The 16296-nt window shown below is 38.6% G+C and overlaps 1 protein-coding gene across 1 annotated transcript; it reads right to left on the bottom strand.

Moving 5' to 3' along the window:
* Window positions 1-5059: 5059 nt before the first annotated feature.
* Window positions 5060-13146, bottom strand: LOC129353121 (Krueppel-like factor 6). The gene is made up of 4 exons (XM_055022340.1): window positions 12817-13146; window positions 9332-9914; window positions 8350-8473; window positions 5060-7851 (listed from the first exon to the last, which is right to left on the bottom strand). The coding sequence occupies exons 1-4, from the start codon at window positions 12916-12918 to the stop codon at window positions 7800-7802; spliced, it is 861 nt and encodes a 286-aa protein (XP_054878315.1). The 5' UTR covers window positions 12919-13146; the 3' UTR covers window positions 5060-7799.
* Between the last annotated feature and the right edge of the window lie 3150 nt (window positions 13147-16296).

The following is a 16296-nucleotide window of genomic DNA, read 5'->3' as shown; positions in this document are numbered from 1 at the left end:
ACCGTGTGGCGGCAGCTTCAGCATCAGTGTTTAATACTAATTGTATTTTCTCCGAGCAAATGGCTCTCAGCATCATAAACTGTAAATACCCAAATGTGAGTGGAAGGATTATGAATCACTGGAGACCAACAAACTTCCCATTAGACTGTATCAATGGCAGAACAGCTTTCAGCTTTTTGTGGCTGAATATAAACAAAAAAAAAAAATAGCCTTCAAAAAAATAGCCTTCAGGTTTCCAGGTGATGGAGATATGACAGTTCACGATCCCCATGTGGGGTCGCTGACCCCTGCTTTTACTTCTGGTTTAATAAGCAAACTGAATCCATCCCCAGCCTGGAGCGCTGCTGGGCATAAGAGCTCTTAGGAGGGGGAGGAGGAGAATGCTTGTGTGCATGTATACATGTGTTCATGTGGTGAAACCTTGCTCTGGGGAAGATCTTTCTACCCTAGCTGTCCTTGAGTGTTCTCATTCATTTCTCTAATAACCCTTAATGTCAATACATTGTCTTTGGTGTGGTTTTTCTGAAGCATCAATCAGAGAATGTGTTCAAACAGAGCTAAGCTTTACGATCAGGGTTTATATCCCTCTGAGGCTGCATGTAAACTATACCACCTACCAAGCAGCTTTTGTAGGAAAATATAGAAAATGTTACCCAATTAAACCCAACAAACCCCATTTCCTTTTCAGATTTATGCAGCAGGTGAGACATGTAACCTTGGCTCTTGAGAATTACCATAAGTATAACCAATATAAGAGCTTGCCTTTTTTGTTTCTATTTGAAGTATTCAATATCACTGACACATTTACAAAGATAATTCAGGTACATTAATTACTTGAATGGAAATAGAAGCATAATCAAAACTGAACAAGAATTTTCTTACTCTGTTTCTATAACACATGATGGATTTTTTTAACCAATTGTACAGAAACATTTAATAACTTTACATTCACACCTCAAGCTGTAAGACTTGTTAACTGTTAAAGTTTGTAATCTTGTTGCCAGGATGACAACAATCCAGAGGAATAGGGGTAATCATTTCCGTGTTATAACTCAGTTTCATTTTATAATACCTGCTGTATTCTCCTAGGATGTTACCGTTACTTTTCTGTCTTCTGTTCACTGTGTAGATTAATTTTCTATCTATTTTTAACTGTTTTAAATGTCTTGTTTTACTGTATGGTTCTAAACATATTTAATGGTAAGGGTTGTGCTTTAAGTTTTACTATCTTGCATTTACATTTAAATGTAAATGCAAATGTAATTTGTTTTTGTAATGTTTTTATTAGTTAGAATGTGTTTGTTTTGTTATTTTCACCATAATACATGACTTAGCTTGAACCAGTCTAAGAACAAAAAAAGTCTGAAATCATCCTGATTGCTTCTACATGAGTACAAGATCTGACATTCTGGTGACTTTTTTTGTACTCAAAGTAGCACAGATTTATTCTGAACATCTCTTCAGAGCTTTTCAGATCCTCACTCTGCCATAAACACATGATCACAAACCTCTGCTTATATGACTTTATGATTTCTTTCAGTAAAAACTTGCCCAAACCAACCCTTTGAATAAGTGATTACCCTTAAACCTTATGGCTAGTTGTGGTACCCTGAGCAGCAATAACTCATCAAGAGTTTGTGATAACGGGCAATGAGTTGTTAACTCCATTCTCTGAGAAATATGGCACACTCCCATTTCCTTAATAGTTCTAATTCAGCCACTTTAGAGGGTTTTACAGCTTGACCTGCCAGTTTACGGTCATGCTCTTCAATCTCAGTTAGATTTAAGTTCAGACTTTGACGAGGCTTCTGCAAGACTTCATTTAGTTGAGTCATTCAGAGGTGGCCTTGCTATTGTGCTTTGGATCATTGTTCTGCTGCATAATCAAAGTATGATTGGGTTTAATGCTTTGTACTGATGGCTTCACATTCTCCTGTACGATTTTCTGAGAAAGTCACGATTCCATCAACTCCAGCAAGTTGTCCAGGTGTTAAAAGCCATCATTCTAACAGTACCACAATCTGCTGTCAGGATCTTTTTTCTGAAATGCCTTGCCATGTCGGCTGTAACATGATACTAAAACATAAATATATTTACATGATAAATGTAAATATTCACTGCTTTTCTGTTGTTTTTAGTCAGTGGTCTTGAAACCCCCCATGGATGCCATTTTCTGGTCTGAAGCCTGAAGGTTGAAACAGTTTAATGGATGTCAATGACTTAATTTTCTATTGTTTTTATTCTTTTAGATGATTTGTTGCTTTCTGGGACATTTCAGCCATCAGAGAGGTTGTATTAAATGTTTTAGTAAATCTGCAGGTCAGATAATAAAAAGACATTGGTCTGGCTTGTGAAATTAAGTTCAGCATTCTTGAAAATGTTTAATTAAAATGAATTTATGATTTAACAAGGGGGCAATTACTTTTTCCCTGAATAGCTTTTCCTTTTAATAATGAATAAAATCATAATTTCAAAACTGCTTTTTATATTTACGCTCATTATCGTTATCTAATATAAATTCTTTCTGATTATAGGAAACATTTAATTGTGACCAAAAAATAAATAAATCTTTTTCACAGCTCTGTATCCCAGCTCAGATCCAGGAAGATGATCCTGTGTCTCTGCACTTTACCCCTAAAACACTTGGCTGCTGCTCCTGCTGCCTTGCTTTGTATCATTGCTGCAGCTCATTGTGGTAACAGGTCTGCAGCAGCCTTATGAGGTGGATCAGAGCAATAATATTGGTGGGTCAACTTCAATCCCCCATCAACTGTTGGAATCTCACAGCTGATTGGATGGTGGAAATTGAACAAGTTAATTAGTTCACTTTAATAACAAGATATATTCACTCTCTCAATTATGCTTGAATTGGTTATTTTTAACATTTCTTCTGCTAATAATTGTTTTGCCTCTTGTGGGACAGTTGTAAAACATAAAGCAGTGGCATGTAACTCCATTCTGTAAAGTTAGCTCAACATTTTCTTAATTTATTGGCTTTTTCCTCGAAAGATGGAATGAAAAAATGAAGAATTTAAGGCTTATCAGTAACTATTCCCCTGGGAAAGAGAAAAAATAATTAATAAATAAAAAGCACAGTCATATTTTTTGATGAAAGTAAAAAATATATAAATCATACTTTTTTCCATGTCCTTAATAAAGTAGCAGTTTGGTTTATCGCAGTAGCACATAGTGTTGGTGTGATTGTGACATCAGGCTATCTTAGTATTTAAAGGACTAATGCTCGGGTTCCCTTTAATGAAACTGATTCACTTTCTCTGCTACACTGACCAAATTAACACACCATGGCTGTCTCTAATTGTGCACAGTGGGAAGTGTAATACCTCTGGAGGAAGGAAATAAGGTCAATTTAAATATGTCACAGTCATGAATTTTTAATTGATACAAATGTCTGTGTTTTGCATACCAGATAACTAAGGGCACACAAATGTTTTGGCCACTTCCCAAAATATTAAGTCGTCATCATTACCGAATTGGGGGCCATTTTATTTCACTTACACATAGTGCAAACACTTTTCTTTTCTTTTTTGGGGTACTATATCACTGGTTTTATTCTTGTGTAAATATCGATAAATACATAGAGAAAAAGAAAGAAAGTCTCTGGAGAGCACTTCAATTATTCATGCGCTCTGGGGCATGGCGCACAGTGGGCTCGGTAGAGACTGTTTAAGCTTAGGCAGTTTATGCCTGCAATTGGAGATGAAGAGGCTATTTGTCTCTGTAGTGCACAGAGCTCTTATCAGCGATTTGTTTGTGGCACAACTTCATTTGCATGAATTTCTTGGAGAGTTTGATGAAAGTTCTGTACTCTTGGCTGTAACAGGAGGAACAGATTGTCCTCACAACGTGGATTCCTACACACAGCTCGTATTCTTGTTCAATGTTAAATTTGGGATAGAAACATCAGTGCATCATCTTGATAAATAATATATCTGGAAGAATAAACAGCCTACTGTTTTTCTTTGTTTACATGTATCAATACAGTCTTGGTACTTTCAGGAACCCCTTTTATAACCTCTTCTTTCTTTTGCCCATTAAGCTCATTAGAAGTTTACTCAGATAATTGGCAATGGTTTTACTTTTTTGTGGAAAAAACAAGACTATTCTGAGTATTATATTGAAAAAAGATAAATCTTTGACAGCATCAGCCCTGTGGAGTGTCACATCACACTTTGGGCCCAATGAATTGTTATAAACTTCACACCAGTTTTTCTCCTTGGAACAACTCATTACATAAAATTCTCCCCTCGTCACCATTTATACATCTTTGTCCAGTTTATTTCATTTTCTGTCAGATTAAACGACAGAAGCTAAACATTTCTTAACTCAAATTGGGTCTTTGTGGAGGAGCAATTAGAATATAGCTATTGCTAAAACACATACACTTTAGACTTTGTCAAAACTAGGGAATACAGTAAAATACAGTAAATGTGATCAAGTTCAAGCAGAAAGACACTTTTCTTTTGCATTGCAGTCCATGTTGGGTCGGTAAGGTTTAGTAGGTTAGATAAAATCTCTTTGGACTGTTGGCTATTTGGTTCTTCTAAATGAACTTTAAAACACCAAAGGAAAACAAATCTTTGCTGTATGATATAGTGGATGTTTTAATATTTATAAAAGTAAAGGAAAAATGTTTTCAGTGTAGCATCCCCACAGTAGTTTTTCTTATCCCGGATTATGTCTTAAAAGGCTGCATTTCAGTGTACTTTCATTTTACCAGTATTTTTTCATGAAATTCCACAAGTCAATATTGGATCTCCAGCTACTTCATCAGACAGAAAGAAAAGCATGCTTTGTTAAAGTTAACATCAAGCTGGTTTGAAAATAAGTATCCACATTTGCCAGGAAAGAGCCTTTAAAACACTTGTGACTCAACCACTACCAGTTTCTCCAGTTCTGCAGAGGACCCTGACATTAACCTCTCTGTGTAAAGGGAGGCAGAAAAAAATAACTCCACCTATGGAAACTATGGGATAAGCCATAAACATGTTATTCCCATGTGATGAAAGGAGCAGAGGAGAAAAAAAAAGACAGACGCACGTAGAACCAATAAAGTCTTTTATCCATTTTTCAATAAAAAATACATTCATACAGAAACTATTTTACAAAACAATTTCAAATGAAAAAAAAATCTTGTTATGCCATAAAACAAACAAAAATAGAGCCTCATATTATCCAATATTTTTTTAAATCCTAGCTAAAGACAGGGTATATTTGCAAGTCTTTGAAAAGTTGAGAGAAAGAAATTACAGGTAAATAACAATTTCATTAAAATTATACGGGCACCAGAATGCAAGATGATGACAATTCAAGTGTCCAGAACAATTCACATCTATAAAGTTGTTTTTTTTTTCCTCTTGAAAAATGACAGGCCACAAGTGTAGGCGCTATTGATGCCATCTGATAATGTGCATTACTCAATCTTACTTAATTTTTCTCCCATGACAAAAAAGTTACACAAACAAATGAAAACAAAAATGGAGTGCATCTATTTTACAGTAATTCTTCAGCCTTTTATCGGGTTTATTTAGAAATGACTCACTGCGCTTGCTTTTGGTCCCACACCCGTTAAAATATATGCTTTCTTACAAAATGGCCTTTTTAACGACAAACACATAATCGCATCTTTTGACATTTCTCAGTGTAAAAAAAGAAGCAACTGATTTTTTATTAATCTACAACAGGTTAACCTGCATAAAGGTTATCACAAGGCTACCTGTGATGCCAACTGATATGAAGATACAAACAAATGACGTTAATTTTTAACACCTTTGTTTTGTGTGTTCATAATCCAGGAGGAATTTTGTTTCAGTTGGCAAATGGGGATGAAATGACCTCAACAAATGCCTTTAACTTAGGTCTGAATGAGCAAGTGAACTTGGTCTCAGTCCCCACTTCAGAGACAGAAACCCGTTGACCTGAAGCACAGCAGAGCTGAACTGGTTAGACTGGTCTTGGTACCGTTTAGTCAGATTAAGGGTTGTTTGGACTGGGACTGAGGAAAAATACTGACTCACGTTGAGAGCAAAGCGAGACAAAACATACATAATAACAGACTCGTGATTAAGACTGCTGTCATCATCTCATACCACATCTATTATACCAGAGAACACATCGACTATTACAAACGGCCCTGATGTGTTTGCTGTAAATGCCATCCCCTCACTGCTTATGTGACCAAATGCACATCTCACGAGAACATGTTTCCAAGGCTCTGTACCTTTAACAGCAGCTTACAGTTTATCTGCAGTGCATCCACATCGTCTTATACTACATAGTAGTAAACCACTATAAAGGTGACTTTTTTTCTCCCAAAGGCTCCACAACTCTGTCTCAAATTGGAATCATTTAGAATATGATTTGTTCTGATGTATTCAAGGAAAAGAAATGACAGATATGGAAAAGCGGCAGTTATTGTGAAGCTGATATTATAGTATTTTTTTATAGATTTTCTTTTTACTGTTCAAAGGTTTGGAGGAGTCAAAAGAAAGGTGCAAGTGTATGGATAAGAGCCTTTGTAAAGCTATTCAGAAACAAACGCACTATTGCATTAGCAATGGCCGTTTGGTGCGTGTATGTGTGAGGGAGTGATCTTTTTAACAGGACAAGGCCACTTACATAAGGCATCAGTAAGGTCAACAGTGCATTTACAGACAGAACAAAAGAGAAAAGCAAACGTGAAGAAAAAGGAACAAAATAAAAACCCTCAACCAAGACAGTTGCTAAGCAATAGTGGTATCCCCAATTGTTAAAACTAAAAAAAAAACAAGACCGCCTTATGTTTTTTTACAATAATATGATACCGACTAACATGAAAGTAGCTGCACTTGAATGGAATTTTGTTGTCCTCTATGCACACAAGTGAGCAACACGTCCCCAGATCCCATGCAAAGGCTGCTGTTATGGTCATAAGTGTTAGTGTACAATAGTTTTTTGTTTGTTTTTGTTTTTTTGGATACAAGGCCTACACAATGGACAACAAAATGAGCTTTATAACGTGTATGTTGTGAGACAGGCCACATAATACATTGCACATTTAATAGCTGCACTAAACAAAACAACCTCCCAAGTTCAGACAGGGAGCTGTAATTCCACCTCCAGGCAGAAAGGGGTCGTCCTTTGGACAAAGGAACCAAGAAAAACAAAAGGAATCGACTCCAGCAAACAACCCCTCACTCCCTGCCTTAGCGAACAGACCAACACAGACAGAATTCTTTGCTTGCATTCATTCTTACATCAGGTCATCCTCTCGCCCCTTTTCCTCCCTTCCCTCCCCAACAAGAAAACCGTGGTTGTATAACATCGCCCCTTTCATGTCATTCACTCGCAAGCTCCAGCCACTCCATAAAGCCAGCACAGGCATCCAGTCACAGGCACTCAGAGTCCCATGTGTACAGCCAAACACACTGTCTGTGGAGGAATAGCACCCCCACTCCTGAAGTCCCACAATCTTCCTGGAAAAACAGAAACCCCCCCAAAAAAAGCATTTAACACCATACAGAAGAGTCTCTTTCCATCAACTCCAGCCAAGATCTTTCCCATCTTCTCTTTTCACCCCCTGCTCCTCTGTAAAAGCCTTTTAAGAGCAATCACCACAGCGAGGTGTTGGAGGCACAAAGTATGGTGCAAATAATAGCCTGTGTTGCTTCATGTCTTTCCACTGACTGGAACACAGCGGTGTCCCTGTTAATGCTCCCCGGATACACCGGCCTTGCTGATTCCCAACGGGTCGGGACAATCAACCAGACTCATCCCTCAGAGCTCTCAACACGGAGGCCATCTTAGATGTGCCTCTTCATGTGCAGCGCCAGGTGGTCCGAACGGGAGAAACACCTAGCAGAGAGAAAAGTAAAAAAATATGTTGAGATATTCACTTTAAAAATGACAAATATTTCCAAAACTAATGAGCAACAATTTCAAATTGTCAAATTAGTTTGTCGATTCCGGTTATAAAGAGCAGTGTCATCTAAAGTCTAAACTTTAGAAATGCATATTTTGCTTTTAAAGTACAGTAGCCTTAAATGTAACTTCCTTTTCTGTTAATCCAAATGAATGGGTTCTGTAAAGAAAAACATTTGTTGAACTGCACAGAATGCAAAAGCAAGATTTGGGATCCGGCTAACTAATGATTTCAACTATTTCCAATCCTTTGTCTGTTTTCAGGCAACTCCTTGAACTTGACCTCCATTCAGTCTTCATTTACTCCACTTCTTAGAACCCTGTTATTACAAGCAACTTCTCGTTCTCTATGTTGAAGACAAAGAGTTTTTGATTCACGGTAGTGTTTTAAAGGTGAAATGCATTCACGAATGATGAAAAACAAGATCTCACCTGTCGCAGTGATTGCATTTAAATGGCTTTGCTCCAGTGTGCTTCCTGAAGTGTCGGGTTAGCTCATCACTTCGTGCAAAGCGCCAGTCACAGCCCTCCCATGAACACCTGTAGGGCTTCTCACCTAAAAAATAAAAGTCAAATTCAGGTCAAATACAAACATTCACAAAAGACGTTCCGTGTCAATGAGTTCAAAAGTTCTTGCATAACTCTCGACAGTATCATGAAAAAATAATAATTGCATGTTCATGGTTCAGTATTTGTAAGTGAAAACATCTGAAATGTGAGCCAATATTTACTGAAAATGAGCTGATAAAATGCTGATTTCTGGGAAAGTATGATCCCTAAGTGGACTGGGCTGACTACTGTAAGCTGAGGAGAAAAACAACCTTGTAAGACTCGGGATCTGTGGTATGCAGCTGCACAGAGCTGCTTGAGTGGAAGGCTTATGTAATAGAGGGGAGCTGTTCGAAGAAAAAAGAAAAAAAAAGAGTCCTTTTCTAAAGGCTATGAGGGCTCTAAAACATAAACCCAGTGTGGTTGGAGAGAGATGATCGGAATGTGACTTCCTTTGCTAATAGGCGGCACAGCTGTAAACAGCCTGGCAGAGGTCAGAGGTGATGAGGGAAACCGCTAACATCTGAACCCCCTACAAAACACTGCAAATGTCAGCTTCCCATAATTAAACGCTATCTCTCTGTGTCTTTCTTTTTAAATTGAATGCATACAACCAAGTTTTTCCCATGGTGAAATCTGAGAACTGTTGATTTGTTTTCAGGATCCACATCCTCTGGGTCCCGCTTGGTCACAAAAGTACATCCCTCCCCCTGGTGTCTCTCCCCTCCCTTCTGCACCAAGTCACGTTTCACTGTGTGAATTAGGTCACAGTTGAGGGCATTCCTTCTGAAAAACTATTCAAACTATGTGGGAGTATTTGAGCAAGAATTCTGTCTTCAATGGTGTCATTGTTGAGTGTATTTACCTGTGTGTGTGCGCTGGTGTGCTTTGAGGTGCGAGCTCTTGGTGTACACCTTCCTGCATCCGTTGAAGTGGCACCTGTGCACCCGCCTCCTCCCGTCAGGCGACGTTTCTCCGCTGGTCATCCCTGACCTCTCCACTGACCTCTCTGTGCCCCCAGTCCTTATTTTTCCCGGTGAGTTTAGCACTGTCTGTATCCCAGTCCACACCTGGGCCACGGAGCCTTCCTTGCTGAGCTCAGGAGATGAGGGCGGCGTGCTGATGATGGCAGAGCCCAAATCTTCCCCGCTGTCACCCAGCATGTCAGTCAAAGAGCCAGAGGAGAAGTCAAGGGTCGGGGAGAGCTCCTCCGAGCTGTCCGAGGCCTCACTGCTGGCGTCGGAGTTGAAACCGCCGACGTCAAGAGGCTGGATGTCATGACTGTCCACCTCCTCCTTGATGTGGCTGCTCTTTGGATCCGCCTCATTTGACTTGTCCCCGCAGGCGAGCATGAGCTTGCTCCACAGGTCCTCCTGGTTATCAAACTTGAGGTCAGTGGCCGAGACATAGGGTTCACTCTGGAGGTACCTTTCCAGCTCCAGGCATGTCTGTGTGGAGAGAGGAAAAGATAGCCATGAGTTTGCTGGTGCAAAGAGCCTAAAGGCTTGTAGTGGAATACCTCTACTGAGCTGGAAAACCCCTAAAGCGACCAAAAAGTATGTTTATTTTTACAGGAAACTCTGGTGTCCTCCTGTGTTGTGCTTTTTCTCTCTTAGCAGCAGCAGGAGGAAGAAATGTGCTGTGGCAACGCTACAGGTTACACTTCCTCTCTGCTTGCAGGAATGAGACAAGACACAATGTCCTATGCAGAAGTGCACTCTCAGGGTGCCCTCTGAGGCTGTATCAAGGAGGATTACAAGCACCACGTATCGTCCTGAGAGCATGCAAGAACAAGGTGCTCTTGCCCGTAAACGCATGCACGACGTCGAGAGCACGCAAAGATGTGTGTGTGTGTGTGTGTAGGTGCATGCTGAGGTTGGTCATGAAATTTACATATGCTACAGAGCCGCCCCCTCGTTGAGTTAGAGAAGTGCTTGTAGATCTTTTAAATCCATCAATTATTTAGCATAATGTGGATTTAATAATGCATTTGGAGGCATCGCTAGAAATAACATAGCACACAGGGGACTGCGAGGAGGGAGGTCTGGTTCGTGGTGGTCCATAAAGAGCCTGGCATGAATACTGCAAGAGCCGCTCTGGATTGTAGGCTCTTTTTTTTGCAAAAAGGAAGTGAGCGAGCACTTCCTTAACCCTATGCAGCTCGCGAGCACAGGCCAGAAGTGACATCTGCTTACAGGCAGTTTCTAGTGATGGGGCACATTCCGGTTTCAGTCAAACATTTCTGCAGTGGAACTCAATGAAATGACTCCATCTCATACTTGGACGGGACAATCGTGACTCAGTCCAAGCAAACTGAGAACTTGGTTAGAATTTCATAGAAAATTAATTATAGCAATTAGAAACAATGAGAGAGAGACAGACATGGGAACTGTCTGTTCTTCTTGATCTGCTCTCATCAGTTATCAAAAATCCAAATAATGAAGAATCTTTCATTCACTCTTTTTCATATTGATCGATTGCATCAAAAATAAGATCTCTCAACAATTTAAGTATCAATTACTATCATGATATTTGATACACTTTTTGCATTTTCAAAAATCTGAACTTGGTATCTGTTAGGAAAATCAACTGAGAAGAGTGCATTTATGTTTGTCTTGTTTCAAATCAGCATAAGCTACAAATATGCATCTATAAAGAATAAACTAGGTTGAAATGGCAAACATAGCTGGAGTAAATTAGAAAGGGAAACAAATGAACTGAATACAAATGGCGCCACCAAGGGAATATAAAGGACAGCCAGGGCTAATGATGGAAATTCACTGGTCTCTGGGTGTCTAGGGGACGCACTAATGGGAGTTTTCCTGGCTGATTCAAATTTCCTGTAATGACCAATTCTGATAACCTCCAAAAGACTACACAATACAAATATTGCTGATAGAAGTGGTAGTTTCAAAAGCCATGATCAATGAACATATGAAATCAATGAATTGATTTGGGGTGAATCAATGAATTTATATCATTCATTCATTTCATTGATTTTGTTTTGATTTTATATTTTATGGAATCAAACATATATTTCTAACTTTATTCTGGTGTTTACTGAGGTGATTGTGTTCGTTAATATACTTTTAAAATGTAAATTGTACAATTTTATGAATTTTTTCAACAAGGAAAGAAACTTAATCAAAACTGGCCAATTGCTAGTGTATATTAATATGTTTTCTTCTTTAGTCCTTCATTTTACCATTTTTTAATGTCTATCACTTGTCACTCACTCATGGCTCCACCCTCAAAGGACACCAGGATCACATATTTACCTCAACATTTAGAGTACTTACAGTTTTTTATTTGTAAGCAGCACATTTTGCCTTAAAAAGAAGAATGTTGATTTTCTGATTTTACGAATATACACAAAATATTAACTAAATGGAGATTATGTTGTTCTAAAGAAGGATTGTGTATTTTCTTTTTTATTTGATTTAAATTTCGCAGCTAAAGATTACCAGTGGTGCCCGTTACAAAACTTTCTGGATGCGCCCCTGTTCCTGTCAGCAGCACCGGGCAAATCCCAAGCGCTTCAAATGCCTGAGAGGGGGCGACTTGGAACGAGGAGCGTGCAAAGGGTCTGGAAAAAGAAGAGCAAAGCTAAATCATGTCATGTCCCAACGTGAACAAGACGAGACTTTTCCCAGCCTGAAACTCCAACGGCTGCTCTGTCATCCAGGGTCCGCTTGGTCGAGCCACACTGGAGCAAAAACAGTCTCCGCTGTCATTCAACCTGTCACTCTTATGTGTGTTTGCCAGAATGTGTGTGAGTGCTGTGAGTGTACGCGTGCGGGTGAGATAGAGAGAGAGAAAGAGACAGAAAGCCAGAGAAGGAAAGAGGCGTAACAGGAGGAGGAGATACGCGCAAAGACTCACGGCTCGCCATTCAGCCGTTTTTATCTGCAGCACGGCGTGTTTTCATTATGTTGCATGCCGATGAGTCAAAATTGTCTACATGAATATTTGCATGACCAAAACCGCAGCAGGGGAACATAAAGCATGGAGGGAACAGAACAAAAACACAGCAGACGTGCAAATCGTTTCCAAAACGTTGCACTAAACAGTGAATATGACGGTTTGAAAAGTTTTGTCATTCTTTTCTTTTTCTTTTTTTTTTTACAGCCACATAAACCTATAAAAGAAAATAGCTTTTTCTTTTAATTTGCTCAGTTAAAGTGCAGCGCCTCTAAGGGAACTTGCATGGCTGCCCTAAAACCGCCTACTTTTAACAGAGACAGGCAGCTGTCACCGCAAAACACGCTTTCCACAAATCTAATTACGCACATTCCCTGCGCTCCTTGTTGAGCAGTTACGCATGAGCCGCGGGTTGTGTTGTCTCCTTACCTGCTGCCAGTACTCCTCCAGCGACGGTAAAGCAGAAAAGTATCCCGTGTCGTGCACAATCTGGAGCTCCTGGAAGATGCTGCACATCGGAATGACATCCATTTCCTCTCCGAGTCTCAGCCGAAACAAGAAGCGAAGTGAAGCGTGTGAAAAAGAAGAAGAAGAATGCTGTATGTGGAAAGAAGCTGGGCTCTCTGCTGTATGTGCATGTATGACAGCCTGGGACAGACGCGCACTTCACTGCTGGCTCTCTGAGCGTGTGACGCACCGAGGAGCGCTCCACACTGAACTCACTCAAAAGTCTGTCAGCGCACAGTAAACTTCCCCCCCCGATTCAAAATTACAGACGAACTCCCCCCATGTGATTACATTACGTTTTGAACGCGAACCAATCGGTGTGCGGAGCGCACGGCCCGCCTATAACCAGATCCGGACCAATGCTGTCGGATCTGGCGCAGCCCTCGGTGGTGTGGTTGGTGCGCTATTTTTAGAGCGCTATATAAGCAGCAGCAAAACGAGGAAGTGGAGTTTAGTGCCGATTCAAAATTTTGAGCTGCTGGTGGCTTGGAGCCGCACTGAGTAGCGGCTGCTTCTGCCTTTTAATAGAGTCATTTAAATATGTTTTTATCACCCGACATGACACTCATACGTCCACTTGCGAATATATATATATATATATATATATATATATATATAATATATATATATATATATATATATATATATATATATATATATATATATATATATATATATAGTATTATAATAATAATTTGAGTAAAGAGCCAACATACTAAATAATTTGTTAAGCCTTGTTTTAATTTGTGAAAATCATAACTTTTTGAAGGCAAAGCAACTTTATTTTTATAGCACCTTTCAGCCAAAAACAATTCAAAGTGCTTGTACAAGAAAATTAAGGACTACATACAGTAAGAAGACAGTAATAATAATAATAATAATAATAATAATAAATAATAATAATAATAATAATAATAATAATAATAATAATAATAATAAAAGAGCAAGCAGATAAAAAATAAACAAAGTAAACATTAAAATTTTGAATATAGTAAATGAGTGGGATTAAAAATATAAGAATAGATAACTTCAAATAAGAAGGTTTTTAACCTTGTTTTAAATAAACTCAAGGTAGGGGCAGACTTACAAGGAGTCAAACTATTAACTGAAGTATTCATGCTACATTTGTTTAGGTTATGACTGTTGAAAGGAACCAGACTGCTAAAATAGCTTGGATATAAAAAAATATATAACATGCACAATACCTCCCAAAAGTTTCCATGTCTCGTGTGTTTGTTCTTTGTAAGCAACAAGATGTTTTTGTGATCTTTGAAAGCAATTAGTTTTTTAATGTTTCTGAAATTTTATATTTTCAATGAGCATTTCCTTTCTTTAAGAAATTAAAAAGCACATACACTCTTTACACAGGACCTAAAATATACATATTTCCTCTGTTTATCGTCTGTTGCATGCAAATGCTTCAGCTAACTGCTCTGTGGAAATCACATTCACGGAGCTAAGATAATATTGTGTGTTTGCAAACTTTGTTATCTCAAGCATTTTTCTTTCTTTTTTGAAGAATTTGCACAAATTATTTTGTTGATCTGAACAATAATTTATCTTTGAAGTTTTCTGCCTAAATGATTCATGGGACAGAGATAAGCAGCTCCATATATATATATAAAAACGGAGTCATTTATTTCCAAATGGTCACTGGAAAAAAACTGACAAAAGGGGGAAAAAAATGTTCAGACAGCTGGGAGAACTGCCTATGAACTCAATGTAAAAATGACTAAATGAATGACTAACCTTTGGGTGTGGTTTAGCACTTTTTCAGAGTTCTGTAGTTTGAACTACACAGTTTATAAACTGAAGTAACAAACCTCTTTAAAGGGTCTCTTAGTGCTGAATGCAAGAGAGGGGATTGGATGGGAAGCACAGGACCTACTGGTGAGAACTTAGATGATTTCTACTGCACATCCACAGGTCTGCCTCTGCTTAACTCGCAAGTGAACAAACTTCTAAAGTTTGCATACAGATAGGCAACAAGCAATTTGCTTGGAGCGTAACAGAAAAGGTATTTTAGTCCAAGTACTCATTCCACCCTCTTCACAGAGCTGCTCTGAGTGAAGAGCCATGTTCCACATGCCAATAAAGCTCCATGTCTCTCTGCATGATGACATAAGCTGCCCATGTCAGTGGCTGCAAAAAAGATATACTTGTCTTTATTTTGCAAAGTGCAAATTGTCAGAACAATATTCTGAGGCGGTAGTGAGCTCAGGGGGATCATCAAAAGTCTGATCAATCTACTTGGTCTGTGAAACAAATCTGATAGACTTCTCCTTTTCATGACTGTCCAGAGATCCATGAGGATTATTATGAGTCTCTCCACAGCAGTGCAGACAATTTAATAACCTATTAAGTTATAATAGACCAGTCATAAAAATGATAATTCAGAAAATAAAAAAAACAGAAATGCTGTTGGCGGTTATTGTAGTGGCAGCAGCTTGAGGCACTTCAGGAGTGACTGGTTTGCTTCTGTTGGAGATAATGTCCACATGTGCGTTGTAATCTCAATCACCTGTGGCTATCTCTGCTAAAGCGACACGCAGCTTTCTGTGACATCCAGGAAACCACATTGCTGCCTCATTTGTTTTCTACAGAAGCACTCAAAATAAGAGGTTAGAAAAGGGAAAAATGTGGCCACCCACTGTGCATGATGAGAGTTTCTATTAAAAGATGGTAATATATCTCTCACATTTCTAGAATGACATGATATAAATACACACTGACATTCTTCTGGAAATATATACCCCACATCCTCCCGCCTCTTTGAATGTCAATAATCATTGCTTTGCTGTAATTAGTACAGAACCAAAAACATGGATATTAATCTGAGATTTTAAATTTTAATATTTATATATCATACAGGATCATATTCTTCATGTGTGGTTAATTTTATAATTGCTTACGTTTAAGCACTAAAACACTAATTTAAAAAAAATCTCAGCTCAAAATGTGTTTTTTGACAAACGTGGTTTAAGAGGCATCACACTGAAGTCACAAGCATTTTAGATTTCACTGAGTCGATGTGCCAGACCAACACAAAGTAGCACATGATTGTGAAGTAAAAAAAAGTTTTCTTTTTTGTTACCCTTTTTTAGTGTTTACATTATAAAAAAGAATCTGAAAAATCTGTTGTGCACTTTCATTAATGCCTCCTGAATTATGACTTTAGCTACAATTCTGAACAGCTGCAAGTCTTTTGGATTATATCTCTTTAAACATGTGGAGACTGTGATCTGTTCTAAAAACAGCTCCAGATCAGTCAGATCTGATGGAAAGTGCTTGTGACCAATAAATGGTCTGGACTTTGACTGAACCATTCTAACACATGTATATGCTTTGATCTAAGTTATTAAACTGTACCTCTGAAATACGACTTTCTTACAGAAAAGACAC

The sequence above is a fragment of the Poeciliopsis prolifica genome, unplaced genomic scaffold (genome assembly GCF_027474105.1).
Source record: "Poeciliopsis prolifica strain line A6 unplaced genomic scaffold, Auburn_PproV2 SCAFFOLD084, whole genome shotgun sequence".
Taxonomy (NCBI): Eukaryota; Metazoa; Chordata; class Actinopteri; order Cyprinodontiformes; family Poeciliidae; genus Poeciliopsis; species Poeciliopsis prolifica.
Note: the sequence above shows the minus strand (reverse complement) of the source record. Positions and strands in the feature narration are given on the sequence as shown.

What these genes read in the sequence shown, in the direction of transcription:
- LOC129353121 (XM_055022340.1), bottom strand. Translation starts at nt 12,918, where the DNA reads ATGGATGTCATTCCGATGTGCAGCATCTTCCAGGAGCTCCAGATTGTG. An exon ending in TGGAGGAGTACTGGCAGCAG is followed by an intron (nt 9,915 to 12,816) that starts GTAAGGAGACAA and finishes CTCTCCACACAG; the next exon opens with ACATGCCTGGAGCTGGAAAG. An exon ending in AAATGCAATCACTGCGACAG is followed by an intron (nt 7,852 to 8,349) that starts GTGAGATCTTGT and finishes TCTCTCTGCTAG; the next exon opens with GTGTTTCTCCCGTTCGGACC.